We start from the raw sequence: 20858 nt of genomic DNA on the forward strand, positions 1-20858 counted from the left end.
TAGTAATTGAATATTGCAAAAAATACTTCTCTACAGGGGCATCGTAACGCGTGGGTGCAGTAGTAAAATAATTAGCGTGTGCATACCTCTATAGGATAAATGATAATGGCTTAGATTATTACGTCTTCTATGGCTCAATGGTAGAGAGTCTGGTTTTTAAGCCTACGGTAGCAGTTGCCCGGGTAATAAAAATCAGCTTAAACAATTAGAACAAGAGTTGCCTACCACTTGCTATTAGTCTCGCACATTGCCAATGAAAAATTTAGTAAGCTTACTAATGACAATCATTTACTTGTATATATATATATATATATATATATATATATATATATATATATATATATGAAGACTTTAATAGAAGAACGATCAATGTCACAATTGTTCAAAATTGAGATATAGCCATTTTTAAGTTTACAAACTTTTTTTGGAAAGAATTATAACTTATATCAAAGAAACCTTTTAGCTGGTGGTCAGTAAAGATGTTACCTGGCATTGTGATCAACAAAGAAGCGGTAGACATAATTTAGGGTGGCACAACATGGCCTAAGTTAAAACCACTACACGGACATTGATCGATTTACTTTGGAAATCATTGACAACTCTCTACGCATTATGTTTTATTAGGTGATAATGTTACAATGTTATAATATTCTAATTTTAAACGCTATATTGCAGTAAAATATGGGGTTTCTACCATCCAAATTTCAACCAAACAAAAATGAACATGTCACAATACTACAACAACAACTTTTTTTAATGTGTCCTAGAAAAACTGCAATATTTTGTTTTGCATTACACTATAAGCTTTTGCACACACACTTCTTTTGTGCTTATTCGTACTCTTCCGATATCCCCCTTTACTCCCACTGCCTCTGTCCATTGTATCAAGTTATTAACACTTTCACTCCCGCTGCCTGTGTTCATTGTATCAAGTTATTAACACTTTCACTGCCATTCATGTACAAATTTAGCTATTGTCCTACTGCCAGCCATTTTGCTGAAAGTTGCAGATTTTGCTTCATGATATGTATACAAATGTTTTTCAACTTGAACCTCTATCTAGAACGTTTTTGTTAAATATTTTATTTTTGCACACTTGTTAACAAATAGTGCCATGAAAAAAATTCAATGTATCTACACTTTGTGCATCTTTAAAGCTATGTGAAGCTACGATCGCCACAAAGCTAAAGCAATACTCAACAATGCTTTTTTTATTCTTACACAACTATTTATTTCACCACCATTAAAGTCGGTGCTGCTACCATAGACCTATTAACTATAGTTACTATACATTAGTTAATAGGTTAACAGGTATATATTAATAGGTTAATAGGTCTATGGCTGCTACTTGAGTTGTCTGTGTAATCATGAAAAACTGAATCTGAATTAGCAATAATGTCATCAACATACGTAATTATCTGTTTGGTAACACGGGCGGCACTTGAAAACTTACACAAAAATGTTTGTTTTCAGGTTGGAAATTCTCAAACAAAAATTTAAATTTGCTTCATTGTTTAGGGTAATTTTATAGAAAAATCTACAATAATCAGCATGAGCAATTCTCTGTTTTCTAACTTGAGAGGTACTTAAGAAAGCCATAATAACACTACATTGTTCGAACGTCCGAAAAAAAAAACGATCGTTATAAGTTGGAAATCCTCAAATATGCGTTGCTATTGGCTGAAAGTAAACACATGACTGGAAAATGATCATTGTTGCTGTGTAGCCCTTGGACATTGATCATTTTTGCAAAGAGCTAGTTTATTTTAAGCAAGAATATCTCTGGACCTTGATCATTTTTGCTGAAACTTGGTCACAGAGACTAAACTTTGTGGCCAGAACTATTCAAGAGAAGATAAATCTAGTATTTTGAGAAAATGTGACATTGATCGTTCTTTCGTTGAGGTCTACGTATACTTTACATATATCAGCTAGCTAACAATCCAACATCTGTGGACTAATGGGTATTGTGTCGGACTGGTGAATGGGAGGCTCCAAGTTGAAATCATTTTCAGTACGGATTTTTTATTCCACGATTTCAATAGCTATAGCTCAAGGAACACACATAAACAGATACTTTGAGAAATATATATAGATAACTATTTAGATAATCCCACGACCAAATGAGCAGATGCGAAGTTTGGGAGTTTTATGATAAATGCATGTGCACACAACTTACGAAAATTATTCATCAACAATGAGACGAACCCTTGTATTAAAATTTCATCAACAAATTTAACCATCGTTTTTGTAGATTAGTTAAAGTATAATAACGATACAAAACACATATAGGCCTATTTAAATATGTTACCAAGTCTTTGTAAATTATCAAAATTCTCTAAAAACTTACCCATCTGATCGGATTATACACAAATAGACAGATTTATTAGAACGACAATTGTCACAAAACGCTTGAAAAGCTTGGTTTAATAAAAGTTAAGACCGGAAATTAAAACGGCAGGCGACAGAGAATAGAACGATTAAGTCGTGCGCATTTCGCGAAAAAATTACGTGCACATTTCGCCAGTCTATGGCATTGTCGACGGTTTCTGTCACTAACGTAGGAGTACTGAAATCGTTTCATCTTTGCCGATTTCAAAGCATCTGACTTTTTAGAAACATTCGAGTACTTTGGTATTCTAACTGATGTCCAACGCAGTGTAAGTAAAGGTAATGACGATATTTTTTCTAACGATTCTTATGAGATTACAATATTTAATTATAAGTTTGGATATTACTCTTGATACTTCTTGATATTGTTAGCTATGACGTTTTGAAATGTAAACAAAATTGTGCATTGGTTTTCTATTATTACTGTATTACTATTACTAAGTTTGGATATTCTTTTTGATACTTTTTGATATTGTTAGCTATGACGTTTTTAAATGTAAACAAACTTGCTCATTGGTTTTCTATTAGTACTGTATTACTATATTAATAATATTGGTTATTCTAATAATATCAGTGCATTTTACTTCTAATATTGCATTTCTCCTATTGCAGCGGGAGAGATATAAACATATAATCTTTTCCTTTCATTATTGCTGTTTGTTATGACCAAACACTTTTTTAAATAGATTTTCTAAAAATCTATATAAATATCACTTCTTGATATTGTTAGCTATGACATTTTGAAATGTAAACAAAATTGTGCATTGGTTTTCTATTATTACTATATTAATAATATTGGTTATTCTAATAATATCAGTGCATTTTACCTCTAATATTGGCCAATATTGCATTTCTCCTATTGCTGGGGGAGAAATATAAACATATAATCTTTTCCTTTCATTATTGCTGTTGGTTGTATATAATAACACCCACACCCAGTACATTACAGCTACCATTGCAGTTATCCTATTGCACTGCAGTGCCATTTGACTGCTAATATTGCATTTCTCAAGCATCAGTACCCTTTCTTTTTTCCAATATCACTTTGGTCGTGGGCTGTATGACAGTGGAATTTCTAGTAAATATAAACGGTAATTTAAAATCTAATAGAAAATGAATGTAATACAATATATATAAAAAGCATCAAGTCTTGTTAGATATTATATTTAAAAAATACTATTCAATTTCATGTAAAAATAAAAACATTATAATTCAGAAATGATATAATCTTTATATTAATTTTGTTAAAAAAGAAATTAGTTAGCGTCTTTTTAGTGTTAGCTTTACCGCTATTAACTATCTTACTATTGACTATCCATTGTTAGTTAGTTAGTTAGCTAGTTAGCTAATTTAGCTAATAACAAGTGACAAGAATATTTCAAAAGCATATTAACTTAATTATTAGTGTAAGGCAAGCACCAAGTTTACAGTATATTACATAAACACTTTAATTTTATAAGCTATGACTGATATGCTGAGATATGACTGCTATGACCTATAGTAAATTTGTGTCTGAAGTTTTATAGGTATTTAGGAAGAGATATTTGAGCTCCATGTAGGTACCGATATTGATGCCATCACCACCTGCTTAACTTGTCAGTTGTGTAAAGGAGCAAGCGCTTTTTCATGTTGTTGTTGTTTTTAGAGCAAAATATTTTACATATTGCGCAATACCTAGGAGAATTCTTTGAGGTCTTCCACCTTAAATTCACTCCATTTATGCTGGCTCAAGTGATTAGGCTGTTGTCATGGCAACTGTAGTACTACCAGAATTAAGCAAGTGTGGGCAAACTGAGATACGACTACCTAAACTTTTAAGCCCAAACTATATTTAGACTTTAAGAGCTATCAACTTTTTTCAAAAATAGATAAATCAATTTTGTTCCATTACTCATATTGCTGTAATAATCTAACTGTCTTCGGTCAAAAACAATGCAATATATGGTTTAAGTTGGAGGTAGATAACTCTTTTGTTGAAATGAAAACCATAAAAATATTAGATTCGGTTCATTACCCATTTGTTGTAGTTATTTCAGGTAAGCCGCTCTTATGCATCTAGGTAATGATTGTAAAAGTAGCTCAGAGTCTATCATGTGAAATTGCTTCAACATTATTTAGATTTTGGGACAATAAATCCTATCAACTGTCTGTTTATAACTACAACAGAACGCTACTAAAGTATTTACAGCAGCGGTAATACTAATACTATTTACTTCATCATTTTAGCAACAGAATTATAGTGAACTTTGTGACACCTCATACACTTTAATACGCATGGGGTGTTTATTTTCATTCTATCTTTAGTCTCATGATCTAATTTGCTTTGAACAGCATTGAGTCGGTGATAGTAAAGTTCATATCTATCTATATATCTATCTATATATCTATCTATATATCTATCTACCTAGAAGCCTAGCAGCTTACTCCAATTTTCTATTGGTAATGTGCCAGGCTAACAGCTTAAAAGTTACAGTTGTTTGAAAAAGTTTTAAAACCTTTACAGCTGTTTTCATTTTTTTCTTAACTTATTTAAACTACACAAAACACTTCGCTCATGATATGTAGTTTGAAAGTTAGAATAGTAAATGTTGTTACATGTTAAATAAAAATCCATTTTTTGTCCAAACTTTTTTATTACCCGGCAACGGCGGGTAGCACAGCTAGTATATATATATATATATTGATCTTAGCTGGGAACAGCTAAGATCTTGAGGCGAGTGCTCAAACTCCCAGGTCTCTGGTAGGAGACCCGAGTTGGAGCAGAAATCATCACCCATATGGGTTAACCGGGGTGAGGAAACAATTTTATATATACAGTCAAACATGGATAACTCGCCCACGGATAGCTCAAACACATGGTTAATTCGAACAGTTTCTTTGGTCCGTTCCCACGTAATGATAAATTGCTATAGATAACTCGAACTCAACGCTGTTAACTCGAACTTTTTTTTGCCCAACGGCTACCGAAACAGTTGTTATCGCTTTAGAAAATCACTTTATTCCAAGCCATAGAGGTAAACCTCATCTTAAAGTAATTCATAAGCGTCATTATTACCACTATCGGCAAAATATTTTTGTCAACGACTTTTCTAAAGGTTTGGTGAAATTTGATTTATACCAAACATCCGCTTAGCGATCGCCCTTTGGAAGCAAGGAAAGTGGTATTCGTTAAGAGCAACACTCCGAGGCAGTTCAATTAGAAGTTTTACGAGGTTTTACGGTACATTGTATATCACTCCATCACTCACGCTTTTTGAATAGATACTTATTGAACGTACATGTATTCTGTTTAGGTCAAATGATGAATAGTTTTCCGACGTTGATTCCGTGTTGAATCAACGTCGGAATGTTGAATGTTTAAAACGTCTTAAAAATTGTTGTAATTAAACGTATACGTTGTCTCAGCTTGAAAAACTATTCATCGTTTGACCTAAACACAGAGTACGTGTGTACATTCAATAAGTATCCATTCGAAAAGCGTGAATGATATACAATGTACCGTAAAACCTCGTAAAACTTCTAATTGAACTGCCTCGGAGTGTTGCTCTTAACGAATCCCAGGTAAAGAAAGGTAATCTTTGCATAAACTTCAAGAAAAATCAGCAAAATTGATCGTGGGTAAAACGCTCAAAAGAAAAAGATGTCTTTTCTTTTGAGCATTTCAACAACGATCACGTTTTGCCAATGTCAATCTAAAAAAACGTCATGGCAATAACATCACCTCAAACAGCAAATCAATCTCAAGTGATAGAAAAATCTCTATACTTTTTGATAAATACGTTTTAAACTTTACATTAGAAGCATTTAATTTGAAACAAGCCATTTGTGCTTTTGATTTATATTATAGTTTGTATATGTACATGTATCTACTAATAAATAAGTAAATACATGGACTTGTGACAGTGCTCTGATAACTTGAACGCTCTGATAATTCAAACACTTTCTCTCGGTCCCGTGAAGTTCGAGTTATCCATGTTTGACTGTATATATATACTCATGCTACAGACAGTACTGTTTCGGCTATTGAAGCCTCAATAGCTGAAATACAAATAATAAATATATATATCTATCTATATACATATATATATATATATATATATATATCTATATACATATATACATATATATATATATATATATCTATATATCTATCAGTCAGTCTATATATCTATCTATATATGTATCTATTTATCTATCCATTTATTTATCTAAGAGTCAACTTCAAACCAGTACATTTTCTGACCTCCAGGTTTCATTGCTGAAACGCTTCTGGTTCTGTTGCTCAGCCTTTTCAACTCATTTTTCCTCCTATTTAGTGAGCAATTTTACGTGACCCACTTTAGAATTGCTTGTTTTTTGGGATATCCTTGTGATGCAAGTATAAAACAACAACATGTTTACAGCCTCAGCGGTTTAAAGATATATTCACCGGGTAAATTACCACCAATTTGGCAAACAAACGTAATAGTGCGAAGTGTATAAAGAAGGGCAATACATTAAATAGGAAGTGGAAATGTTGAAAATGAGTTGGTATTTTTTCTATGTAGAGAGAAGAGTCATCTCCTCATCTTTATCAGTTTGTTCTGTCTAAATTTTATTCCTTGATTGTTCAGCCACCGAAACAATTAGACAAGACTATAGACTATAGAACTGTCAGACTGATCGTGACTACCTTAGTAATTGGCTGCGATGCCATCTTGTGTACCGGAATCACAACAAAAACATCTGCATACAGCGGCTGAACACTAAAGGTAACACGAGAGAGAGAGAGAGCGACTGAGTTGACAACCGAGTCGTTCAGTCAGTTTTCCCTAATTTACCGCAGCGTTTTGATTACAAATTTTTGTTTAGCATTGGAAGCAAAAAAGATCTGAAATTTCCTATTTGAACTCAAATGTGTATGATATATAAGATGTTAAAAAACTGAATTTGGAGTGCACGAATGACCTTTGGATGGCCTCTGGATATTCAGGCAGGTTTCAAAATGAGCCAGTTCATGTAGATAAGTGGTAACTGGTGTTTTTACCTTGTTTACGCTCCATATTCCAACTGGGGTATGATCCGACCTTGCAGTCTCCCTCAACTCCAAATGAAACTGAGTTCTCACCGTCTAGATTGTAGATCATCCAGAGGGCAACTCCATTCCATTCACCCTTGCTGGAAAGAGATTTGCACACGAGGTTTACGCCACATATTCCAAATGACAGATGGAGAGACACCAGTTGAAGGAAAAACAATTGAAGGAGAACCTTAATAAACCTCAAATACCTGAATATTCTTGTTTAATAAAGTGCATCAATGCTTGTACACTGAAGACTTAACTGCTCAACAGAAATATGATAGAAGCCATTCTTTTGCATATATAAAATAATCACTATAGCATACCAGATGTCTATACTCTACAGTAGACCAGATGTTTATACTCTACAGTAGATCAGATTTCTATAATAATCTACAGCAGACCAAATGTCTATACTCTACAGTAGATCAGATGTCTATACTCTACAGTAGACCAAATGTGGATACTCTACAGTAGACCAGATGTCTATACTCTATAGTGGGCCAGATGTCTATATTCTACAGTGGACTAAATACCGATACTCTACAGTATATCAGATGTCTATACTCTACAGTAGACCAAATGCCTATACTCTACAGTAGACCAGATGTCTAGGGGAAAAATAGCTTAAACTCATCGTAGGTCAATTTGGCAGCAATAGATAGCAACTGGTAGAGATATTTTTCAGCTTCCCAATGCATATTTATTTAAAGATCTACGACAAGTTGGAGGTAAGTTACAGCAGAATTCTTGCGTCTAAAAGAGTTAATAGTGCTTCGCCGAAAGAGAGTGCAAAATATAGGCAAAATTCGCTTCGCCTGTGAAAGAGCTAATTGTATCTTCGCGAAATTCTGATGAGCTATTTGAAAAATACAACACTACCCTTTATTTGAATGTCACCTCTAATAAAGCGCCACTATAGGGGAAGAGTTGAAAAATTGAGTGCTATGGCGTTCAAATGAAGGTTTTACGATATTTTGTTTTTCGTGATAAAAATGAACTGAACAAGTACAGGTGTGCTAGTAAGACTGCCCATGTTCTATTGCGACAAGTCAAATGAGCCTCATGTGTAGAGTTCACTGATTTAGGTTGCTGTCGACAATCATATATGAGAGTTATCAAATGGGGACTAGCTGCTATTCGTGGTCAAGTATCTTACGCAGAATCTAAATGAAACTTTCAAAAGGTTGTTGTAGAGAAACCTTGTAATTATCTCGTACCCAATGAATTTTTATGCTTGCCTTGGAGAAGTACAATGTGTAGTATGAGGCGAATGCAGGATGGAATGGACAAGAGGATGCATAGTAGAGGTCTTAAAAGAGATTCCTCACCATTCTATAGGGAAAATGCCGGTATGAGAGATCACATGATCAGCCTCATGGCATGTCTGTTTAAAGTCAAATTCTAGTATTGTCTTTAGAGGACCAAGCGCCTTGCACGGATACTCCCAAAGAGAGTGCTGTTCAAGACGATCATCTGATTTCTCTCTTGACCTCTGCAAAATGTCCGCTACACTCTTGATTGCATCATGTCTGAGAGTTATACAGGCTTATGTAATTTCTTAGTAAGGGTAATACCATAAATTCTGGTGTATAAGTTGATAAATTGACACCAAATTTCAAGCTTAAAAATTTATTCTCGACTTTGACAGCAGTTATGTTTTTCATGACACACATTTTCATATATTCAAACTCGAGAAAACCACTGCCAATCAAAAGATGATATGATATACAGACATACCTTGACATACGAGTGTCCCAACATATGAGAAACTCGAAATACAAGCAGAATTTTTAGCAAGTTTCTTCCTTAAAACGCGAGTAAGATCTCTGAGATACGAGCATAAGAGCAGGTTCTCGATGACCACTAAATGGCCGAGTATGTGAGAGGCCGCTTTCGAGAACAGCATTGCTCGATTTTTCTCCTCAAATATGTTTGAAATCGGTTACAAAAGGCTAGCTAAACGTTATGGAGAACGATAGACAAAAAGACCGGAAACGAATAGTAACAAATTAAGATGACAAAATTAAGTTTAGTAAAAGATTACAAATTAGCTTCAAGTGTGAGTTAGTAAGCTAAATTTATTGAAGTTGAATTCATAGTTTTCCTACGTGGGCGTCACAAAAGTTTTGTGTACCGAATGCGTTGCTGTTTATCTGAGTCTCTCTCAGAATGCCGTTAGCCACTACGTCTGTCACGAAGGTTAAAGCTTCAGTAGTGTACACAGTAATATTACATTTTAACAACTAAATGAGTATTTGTTATTTTGTTAGCGTAGGTTCCGAATTACAACAAAACCTGTAGTTTTTTCAGTTTGGTAACGGAATAATCTATAGTTGACGTAGTGTAGTTATTAGTTAGTTTTAGTTATTTTACATAAAAAAATAGTGCTGTGAGACACGAGTAAATTGACGAACGAGCTCAGTCCCAGAATGCATTATGCTCATATGTCAAGGTATGACTGTATAGAAACTTATTTATAAAATAGTAAAATACTAGTAGTCATACTCAACATGAGATGGATCAAACACAAAGTCCCATTCATCGCAATTCAAATTACCATTGTAAGGATCATCTTCTGGAATGATAATTTTTTCCAAGTCAATGACAAAGAATTGGAATAGGTTTGGTTAATCGAGTGCCCCAACATAGTGCACATAGTCTAAGTTAGACTAACCCTGTAGCTCTATCACAACTTCTACCGACACACTGTCCATCTCATGTAATATCAAGGCTAACCTAATGGTGACAAAAGAATAAAAACATCTTTTTACTGATTTTTACTTTATTTATCTAGTTTAAAAAAAAATTTTAAAATGAAATTTTTACATACATTTAGATCATGAAATTTTTAATCCTATATTCTATTACCTAAAGTATTTATCAGTAAGTTTTTTTGGGCTGTGTGCAGTGAATTAAACAAACTACGATGTAATTTTACATGGCTATTCGCTCAAACATATGAGTTTTGACATATGAAGCAAATATAAGGAAAAATTAACATTGTATGTTGAGGTTTGATGGTATTACCCCATGTAAGGAATTCTTCAATACCTTATCCTACTATAGCTATAAAAAGGATTTGCATGGCTTGCAGGACCTGCTGCAGTGCTTCTCAATATACATGTATGTGTGTTTGTTCACACCTTCCTGTTCTCAAGACGGTCTTAGTTTACAATCTTATTACCAATGTTACATGTGACATTTAAACAAAAAATCAATAATAACACTCGCTATATTGAACCTCAATCATGCTGTCGTAAAGGTTGAGGTCAAATCCCTCGCACTCCTTCACTGGCTGTCTTATCTTGTGAAGATTATCAAACTGAACAGCCATGCCTACGAGATGGGCAGAGATAGGAAACACATCTACTGACTGGGACAGTCGCGACCGAGTATACCAGAAGCGCAGATCATTCCAGGGAAGAAATGATCGACAAAAATATGGCTCTCCCACGACAAGGGTAACCTGCAAAGAAGAACGCAACAATACTCGCAATGGATAAAGTCGGAAACACATGAGTTGCCATGAGTTGACATGAGTTGACAGTTGTTCTGACGTAGATATGGGTCTGTCAAAAACCTTGTAACTTTGTATGAGTGGACAGTATAGCAAGTTTTCCAATAATTATTGATTACCTTTAGCGATAGCATTTCATGTAATTTGTTTCAGTAGACAACCCTGAGATCAAAATTTCAAATCTAGTTTCAAGAAACATTGAAATTTAGTTGTTGTAACAGTAGTTATTGAACTATGCTGCTTGGTATAAGACTCGCCAAGCTGATGACTGAGTGTTGATCGAACTCTCTGGTCTAATCATTTAGTTCAACCAGAGATCCTTTATATTTAGCAGCCTTTAAAACTGCTGTGATATCATGAGTGTATAACGCAATGGCAATGGATAAAATTTTGACAAAATATCGGTTTTTTTTACATAAAAAACCTATTTTTGAAGTTATTGGCATTTAAGAACTTTAGGCTGAAAACAATGCTGCAATGTTAATGATGTCAAATATTTTTCTGATATGAATCTTGAAGTAAAGCTATATATATATATTAAATATACTTAATATATGTGACCCCGGCAGTCAGAATGTACAATCGTGCGGTAATTGGATTGTTCACAATAGAGCGCAACGCGTGCTATATGCTATTATATGACTCACCGTCACTATTTTAGTAAACAATGGTTTATAGTGCATTCAACCCTGCTCTTTCACGTGGTCTTGTTTATTTTTGTGTCTGACCAATCATAAAGCCAGAATTGCCATTTAACTCTACCCATATCGGTGGTTGCTAAGGAATTTGTCATAACCCAAGATCTTAAGTATAGACTTTAATTGCGGGTGAGCGCGCGTTTGTGGCCATTTTCTGTTTCAACGCCTCAGACTAAAACAAAATAAACTATCGCAAAAATTACGGCTCGTTGCTGCTATTAATTTAGATGAGTATTTCTACTTAGAATCTGAGTCAGCTGCCTCAGATTATAGTGAAAGCGATGATGAGGGAGGATTGTGATAATAGGGCAACCTTAGAAATACAGCTGCTTACGCAATATGTGGCTGCTAACGATAAGGAGAGTAACAGCGATCATCCTAATTAATTAAAGTACAGAGAAAAACGATCAGCCTATCACTGCTGATAACTTTCCCATTATAGCTGTTGACATCAAACTAATAAGTTGATGCATCTGGAAGGAATTCTGCACTAGTTTTATGTCATCTAAACAAATAAGCCTCGTTAGAACTGTGTATCAAGGATTACTGAAGGACATATTTGATATGGTTTTGTTGGGACAAACTGCTACTAATATAACAAGCAAACCCGTTGAATGGGCTACAATAAATCTCTGCAGTGTACTCTGTGTTACAATGTGTGAGTGTTAAACTACATAAAAATAGCTCTAGATTGAATGGTCACTTGATGAGTTGGGTTGATATTTCCGCATCTTGATGCCCTCCGTGGTCACCTTTCGTTGACCTTACCTTCTGTATAGATGAACAATTTTGAATACACTTCCAACATTTTGATAAGTCGTTGGATTGTCATTATATGCAGTCATAGCAATATAGCTTGATGAGAAGTGCCCAGTTGGAAGCATTCCCTTTTAATGTAAATCTCCAAGAAGGTGAGCTTTTAGCCACATATATTGCTGACCTTACCCTGACCTTTAAAAGGTCAACCGTCAATCAAATTTAAATAAAAATGTGACCATCATATTTTTCAGGGTTTTAATGTGTAGAATGCCAGGTTTCATCAATATAGGTTGAGATTAAGTGGTCTGTTGCTATGGCATTTTGATTTGTAAACAAATACCATGATTTACGATTCATGAATCGTCAACCTTATTCTGCCTAAACTCAAAACAACAGTTTTAGTTCATCGTGAGACATTTTCTACTAAATCTTGCATAACCTGGGCATACATAATCCGATTTACAAAATTTAAATTGCATTAAAATCCTCAGAATTTGCTGATTTTGAATCTGTAAATAACTCAAAAATGTTGTTTTAGCACGATTGTACATTCTGACTGCCTGGGTCACATATTATATATATATATATTATATCTCAATGCTTGTCTGTCCAGGTTTGCAGTTGTAGCACTAAAGTTTTAGGAATGAAAAATCTGCTGTGCACTAGATTTGAACTTGGAACCTCCAGTTCTGCGACCAGGCATTTATCCAATACACTACGCTGTCCAACTAGCTATACTATGAAATAGCTTGTGCATATACTTATTACATCTGCCGATCTTCGTTGGCTTTACATGTAACACTTCATCTAGTCTACCAATAAAATAAAAATTGGAGATGGAAAACAAAACTATCCACGGAAAGGTCTCCTGGTTGGGTCATATAGGGAGAAGCTATGATGGAATCTACTATTCATTTTGAGCTTACAGGTTCAGAGCAAATATATCAAATAAAGACAACAGCTTATTGTAATCATTTAAGCAATTAAAAGCAAGTGTGATACAGAGCCTATAATAAATAGAAAATATAAAACACTTTATGTGATGAACTCAAATGTTCCGATACAACCTATTCTGAGCCGGGGCTACTACATTCAATCACAGAGTAGTAAAAAGTACCTGAAAACACCTGCAACTTATCATTATTCTATTAACATTGGGCTAATTTTGAGTCGGAAAGAAAATGGAAGCAAAAAATGGATAACTTGAAATGAATGAAAACAAAAAACATGAGCAGGTAGATAGGAAATAAATAAGGAACTCTTGTTTGCCATTAATAGCCCTTCAAGTCTCATGAGGATACTAAGCTAGCGGGGCATCATACTTGGCCTCCAACTAATGCAGTCAGTAATTGATGTGTGCCTGACCTGAGACATTGCTTCCACAGAAAGTTCCTCTTCCCCATAAAGGTATATCTTGTCAGACAAATCATTGTAAGATATGACCGATTTGGCCAAATTTGCTGCACCAACAAAGTCGCATTCCTGTGTGTACACCTGCCATAGCAAACACAAAAAAAGAAAAACTGATTCTGAAATAGCACATCAAACCAATAATGAAGAAAAGATCACAAAATTTTGTAAGTTTTATCAAGGCAAAAAGTTTTCATAATTTACCAGCGATCACTAATGAAGATACATCAGCTGGTGAAAGAGCTGACAACTTCCTGATACAATTATCAGGAAGTTTTTTCAGACCTTTCAAGTACTGCCCCAAATCACAGACCTCTCAAGAACTGTCCAAAATCTCAGACCTCTCAAGTACTGTCCCAAATCTCAGACCTCTCAAGTACTGCCCCAAATCACAGACCTCTCAAGTACTGTCCCAAATCTCAGACCTCTCAAGTACTGTACGAAACATATTGAGCTAATTCTACCTCGTGGTAAGCAGAATACAACTTGATTTCAGTTTTCGACCCAAAAGCCGTTCCTGAAAGCTGTTCAAAGAGCAATTTGTTCAAAAATTAAAAAGAAATTCTCATCACAAGTAAAATGTATATTTATCAGTTTCAAGACTAAAAGGTTACTTTTTCAACAGGTTTTACTTTACCTTACACCATCAAATGTATCTTAAGGTATTACAAAAGTATACAGAATTTCTTAGAAACGCTCATCAAACAGAATAAACTAGGCTGGAGAATGCCTTGCCTTATCTGTAGCAGCTCCATTCGTCAGCCACATTGTCTGAGATTTTTGTGTAGAATAAAAATTGTAGAAACAGCTTGAGTGTTTTAGTCTAATAAAACAAAATATTACACTACGCAAAACATAAAATAGTCAGTATTTTGTAAACCACATCAACCACGTCCGCATACAACAATTGAACACTAAAGATAAGCAAGAGTTGGCAACCAGCTAAATCATCAGGTTTATTTGGCTCTCTCCGGAATGTCCGAGCTCTAAATTTTTGTTTAGCAAAAAATCTTTAATTTTTTTGCTTGAACTCCAAAATCAGGGACATTCAAAAATTGAAATTGAACCGTATTCTGTTTCTAAAGTTTTCAAAGGAGATTGCTATCATAATCCGTATGAAACCAGACTAATTAGGTGATAAATATAGACACTTTTGTGACTGTGGAGTGACTGATGCCTTAATTATCAAAAATAAACTCCGCTAAAAAACTATTAGAACTGCAAGCTTTCGTGTGAAAGTCTGTGAGATATCAAAAGGATGTATGATCTACCTTTTTAGCACCAAGTCTTGCCAGCAGGTAGGGAAGAAAAGAGCACTCGCTGACACACAATACTACGGTGCTGTCATCGACAAGCCGATGTAGTGTCGAGCTGTACTTCGATATAGTAGACACATTGCCCAACATAGCCAGACGTGATCTTGTATATGCGCACGGTAAGAGGCCTGATGAACTTCCTATCACCCTGCACAAAAAACAGAATTCTACAATCACAAAAGAGTTAGTATAAAAATAGGTAAGATGAGAGGCTTGCGCTTGGGTTAGATCTATCGCCGGCATACCAAAATTCATCGACTGCTTATCTTACCTGAGGAATGAGATGAAATCATAAGTTGTAGAACTACACTCTTGAGAAGACAGACATTTGCTAAGAGGGTTGTCAATGGCACTCAAATAAACCAGGTCACGTCAGGACTACTCATTACACAGGTATGGATGAGTCAAATTGGCATGACAACATCTTTAAAAATTTGTGAGAAATTATACATAAACAGATTATCAGTTCGCGTGATTAAAGGGTTACTTCAAAAGAGCTGATATAGAAACTTCAAAACATGTTTTGATATTTTGGAAAGCTTCTGAAGTTAAAAATATATAACACTTCTAACGCAACTGCTGATATCAAAAAGTAATTATACCAGGCACCACTCAATTGATCTCTGTAGATCTAAGGAGTTACCCTTCCTATTTTTCACATGATAAGGAATAGATAGCGTATAATTCTACTCTAAGTTGCTATAAGGCATAATGGTAGGCACAGTATGTTTGTAGATCAATTACAAAGGGTTTGGCCTTTTTCCTTTTCACTCAGCATAAAACATTTACTTTTGCTTTCTAGAAGAGTGTAAAATAGGTTTAAGAATAGAGAGCAGAACGCATGTGTGTGTCTGTGTGTCTATCACAGATGTACAGTCGACTCCTGATTCTTCTCACTTCACTTGCCCAGGCTCTTAATTGTGTGCGAGTGTGTTTGTCCGAGGAATGACAAATTTGACCGGTAGGTGGCTCTCGCAACAGACGTCGTAAGCGAAGCATGCGCGTGAGTTTTGCGCGTGACGTACTGTAATTTATCTTTATTATTACTTCTGTTAATATTCCCGAAAAACCTTTAATTTAACGCCACCTCTAATCAAATGCCACTTTTATTTGACCACCACCATGAGAGATGGGTCAAAAATAAAGCGGCACTCTCTATTTGAACGCCACCTCCATTTGACCGCCACTTTGACAATCTTTGATCTTTACAAACCCATAATATCGATCGAGCAGTAGAAAAAGTTGCATTAATAATGAATCATTTACATCAATAACAATTAATTCTTTTGTTGTCCGACTCCAGAAATTTTCATTTTTTTTCGGTAAAACTTTGAAAGCAACACCATAGAGATAATTGATAACTGTCTCAGGCTAATAGTAGTTCCTTGTTTAATGTTGTCTTGATACTTCAAAGTATATGTATATAAAAACGGTTTACATTTATGATGGTAAATGAACAGCTAGTTTAAGGGTCAAGGTTGCGTTTTGCGAGCAAAACTTTTACGCATTGCGTTTGAGCTAAATGCAACGTGCAAAAGTTTTGCTTTGCCAAAAAATTGTTTGGACGCTAATATTGACTAGATCAGCAGTGCAGAAAAAGAGTTGAGGTCAGAAGAGATTGTGGAAGATATTAGACAACCAGAAGATGTTCGTTCCATCCAAAGCAACAATCAGAACGCAATTATCCGATAAAACAATGCAAATATTTTGTTTTAAAAATGTTAATTTTCGTTTCATTTGTTATTATTACTGTTATTAGTATTATACTGTATCCTATTACGGATATAACCATATCTTACTCTCTCATGTATACTGTATACTGTATATGCGTATTGTAGCACATTGTAGCCTAGGAGCATGTGTGCGGACAATATAGGTTGTATAATGTACAGTACTGAACCGGACTCAATGTTCAATGTCTGGACTTGTTCAATGTCTGAACATGACCCAGTCTGTTAGTCTGAACAAACGAGGGTTACCTGTACAAGGTAGTCAGACCATGTCATGATTCCCGTTATAACTGTAACTGCACTACTTAAACCACTCTTGACAATTATCAGGTAGAACAAAGTGTAGAACTTAAATGCGGAGAGTCAATCAAAGAATACACACAAGTGGATGATCTTACGGAGAATTTAGAGTGGAGATATCAAAGTCTAGACTGTACTCGTCATGCTTGGCATCGAGTACGTACCGAGCATCTTGTACAACCGGAAGGGAAAATGATGGATAAAATATGGCTTGCATCCAATGATCTCTCCACTACAAAAAATATGGCGTATGTCACGTACATCCGATGTATGACTATTTCGCGTCGTGACTGCTCGCTGTGAGAGACTTGTGCCATTTTTATAAAAAAAATGCCAGAAAGATTTATAACTAATAAAAAATCGTTTATCACAACATGTTCGATTCAATTTGTGTGTTTAATGCATCAGCAAGGAGACAAGTTGCTACCATACAGTATCACAAGTCAAAAACTTTCATACATAGGGTACACAGTCCAAGAGCTTTCCCCTGCTTTTCCCAATATAAACCCATTCTCTGCCAGAGTAACGTCACCTGTATTTTATCGAAAGGTAAAGGGTGCTCCCAGTGAGGAGCACAGGACAGTTGAACATCACCCCGCATGTCCATGTCAAGGTCCCACCACATGAAGAAAGCGTGACACACTCCATCTCTATCCACTTTAAACTCAATTTGAGTATGAGACTCTAAGGGTAATTTTTCGCGTCCGCAAAAATCAAACCTACAACCAAAGTTTACGGATGGTAAACCTTCAGGAAGGCACATTGATGGAGAGGTGGCATTAGTTTCTTGTCTGTAAATATCCTAGTTGTAGATCTGGGGCCTTGACTTGCCATATAACCAGCATGAGGCAAGGCAAAAATTCTTGAAATAATTCTTATTTTTGTCATCTTACATTTCATTTGGAGTTGCATTCTTTTTACGAAAAGTTTGTAAAAGGAGATAAATCATATGACAGATATACCAACAGTTATCGTGAGGTGCATTTTAATACGAGTGGGAAAACCTTATTTATCTCGTATTCATGGTTACATTATGGAAATATATGCTGAATGGACTACATGAATTGAAGCGTTACATGAATAGGTTGTTGTTCGGGCCATTATTACAAGTAGCTTGCAGAAGCCATCCGCAAAACATGCTTAAAATGTTGCCAAGCAGAAATGTAGTGAGAGTTCGAATGAGAGTCAAACAAGAAGCAGTAGGCTAGGTTTAATCCTTTGAACACTAACAGCCGGTTTTCCGGCATTCACAAGGCTTTGTTTACAAAAGCTGTTTCTCAGTAACAGCGTAAACCAATCAAAATAATTTTTGCACAGGATGTTAGACCAGAAATTTCCCTTCCATTTGTAACAGTTTTCAAATATCTTTACCTGCTTCCTTCGTTTTGATAACAATTTTTATTAGAACAATATCGCGAAAAAATCAATACAGCTGGTTAGTTGGTAAGTCATAGATGATTTTGATGCAAATAAAAAATTTTATGATACTAATTATAATTTTCCACTATATTTTGAGTCATGAAATGATGATGAACAAGTGCTAAATAGATATGTTGTACTGTAAATGTTTTTAAAAGTTTTATAAAATCGTACAAACTTTTATAGTTTTAGTCCAAATAATGGTGAAGTACTGTTTTTTTCTGTTTGATGACATTTGCTGTGGGTTGCCCAACTTTTTTACTAGTGTTTTACTAAATATCGTTGTATTATGTTAAATACATGTTTAAATACATTTAATAAAAGTTCAAAAACTTAAGATCGTCGGACAGATTGCCACGGTTACTGACACTAATTGACAGAAATGGCCAGGGTTTAAAGGGTTAAATCAAACTCCAGTCAGACTAAACTAATTAGTTTTAAAGCCATTTATAAATAATCACTATAATAATCATAATTAGAGTAAGCAAAATCCAACACAATAATAAATGGAATGACCCTGTGACCTTATCAGATTGGACAGTCAATTTATACTAAATAGCCAGTTGAAAGATTTCAAGAGAACTAAAATAATGTGAAAACCGGCGATCTAGAAATACGTCAAATACTTTTGCAGAAAATGCGTTGATCAACGTTACTGGATAAACTCAGCAGGGACAACTACTGTATATACCTGAAGACAATCTGAGGCAATGCCAAAACATCGAAGAGATGTTGAGGAAGAGATGACAGCTGCAGGTCGAACAGAGGAGGGTAGATGTACTTCTCAATGCCAGGTGGTAACCTGATAGGCTCAATTGTCTCTGGCATACTTAGAGTCAGTCTGTTGAAGGAGGAGAGGAAACTGGAGTCAACTGGTTGGATGTACATCCTGGCAGCGCTGGGCACAACTATGCTGTTTGGCTATAAATACCAAGTAGACCACTGTGAGCTGATGGACTTTACCAGAGTGACCCGCAGGTTTGTACAACCATACAGAGCGGATACTGTTAACAAGTATAATCAGCACAGCATAATTCAGATTATTCAAGTAAATACTGGTTTGTAAGCCAAACTGTAACTTGATTGTTAATATTGAAAAAAGCTTTTAAATGTAGTTTACTAGGTGGACATCATGACATAACGAAAAGAGCCTGATCAGCTTGATGAGACTTTGCTAACAGGTTCTGTGTTTGAATGCTGTTTAATTGTATGAGAAATTGTGGGAACAGAGCTGGAATTGGTGACATATAGAAGGTATCCATGCTAGCTGGTGCCGACTAGAATGAACGCAACCTTAGAAGCATGTTGAGATGCTACGCTCTTAGTATACTTTGTAGCCTGCGCTCCAATAACCGAGCACCGTACATAAGATTTAAAGAAAATCATGGACATATCACGAATTAGGATCAAAAAAAGCACTTTCTGCATGAGGACACGACTCACCTCTAAAAGGTGCTCCAAAGCATGCCTAAACGTGGAGAGAGCCCCCTCTCCTATCAGCTCTGTATCAAATACCTCCGTGACGAGAATATTTGCCTTGTGAGGCATGTCATCGGGCACACTTACTGCTGTCGATCTTTTTTTTATCAACACAATTTTGTCTGCCATACCGTTAGCAGCGATGACTTTGGCAGCACATTTCGCTGCAGGATCAAACTCCTGCAATAGTTACAAAACTTCTACAAGCTAACTCAGCCATCAATCAATTTAAAGACAGCGCGTTTAAACATTACCTAAATTATTGCTAGCGGGTTCATTATAGACTCTCTCTGAGCGCGGAGTGTTCAAACACATCAACAGCATTATAAGAATGTGGAGAATACTATACTACAGAATACCATACTATAGAATATTAGCGCATATACTTACGCAGCCCTTGCGAAAATACTAGCACGCTGTAAGTTCAAGTAACAAGCTGGCTTCAGACGAAGGGCACGGCTCTTATTATAGTAAGTTACTAACTTTACTGGCTGAAGTTACTCAAATTCATTGGATAATTATTCTATTACCATGCCATGCTGAGCATTCAGCTAGTTGTCATATATTATTAAATTAACTGGCAGCAAGGCTTTATGTAACCATAGCAAGGAACTATGGCATGGAACTACATATATGATATGGAACTATGATATTGAATATGGCAAGGAACTATAACATGGAGCTATGACATGGAACTATAGCATGGAACTATGGTATAGAGCTTTGGCATAGAACTATGACATAGAACTCTGACACGAAACTATGGCATGGAAGCAT

At 35.4% G+C, this 20858-nt stretch overlaps 1 protein-coding gene across 3 annotated transcripts in view; it reads right to left on the reverse strand.

Annotated features, from left to right (window-relative positions):
- The window catches only part of LOC137387193 (protein arginine N-methyltransferase 7-like), a 55583-nt gene that overhangs the window by 20203 nt on the left and 14522 nt on the right, over positions 1 to 20858 (reverse strand). For all 3 annotated transcript variants that reach the window (XM_068073519.1, XM_068073521.1, XM_068073520.1), the window contains 9 exons: positions 20046 to 20261; positions 19294 to 19523; positions 17716 to 17902; positions 17282 to 17415; positions 15109 to 15301; positions 13793 to 13921; positions 10695 to 10919; positions 8782 to 8945; positions 7418 to 7548 (listed from right to left, as the gene is read on the reverse strand). In XM_068073519.1, the coding sequence (XP_067929620.1) occupies positions 7418 to 7548; positions 8782 to 8945; positions 10695 to 10919; positions 13793 to 13921; positions 15109 to 15301; positions 17282 to 17415; positions 17716 to 17902; positions 19294 to 19523; positions 20046 to 20261 (1609 nt within the window). The remainder of the gene's footprint in view (positions 1 to 7417; positions 7549 to 8781; positions 8946 to 10694; positions 10920 to 13792; positions 13922 to 15108; positions 15302 to 17281; positions 17416 to 17715; positions 17903 to 19293; positions 19524 to 20045; positions 20262 to 20858) is intronic.

The sequence above is a fragment of the Watersipora subatra genome, chromosome 2 (genome assembly GCF_963576615.1).
Source record: "Watersipora subatra chromosome 2, tzWatSuba1.1, whole genome shotgun sequence".
Taxonomy (NCBI): Eukaryota; Metazoa; Bryozoa; class Gymnolaemata; order Cheilostomatida; family Watersiporidae; genus Watersipora; species Watersipora subatra.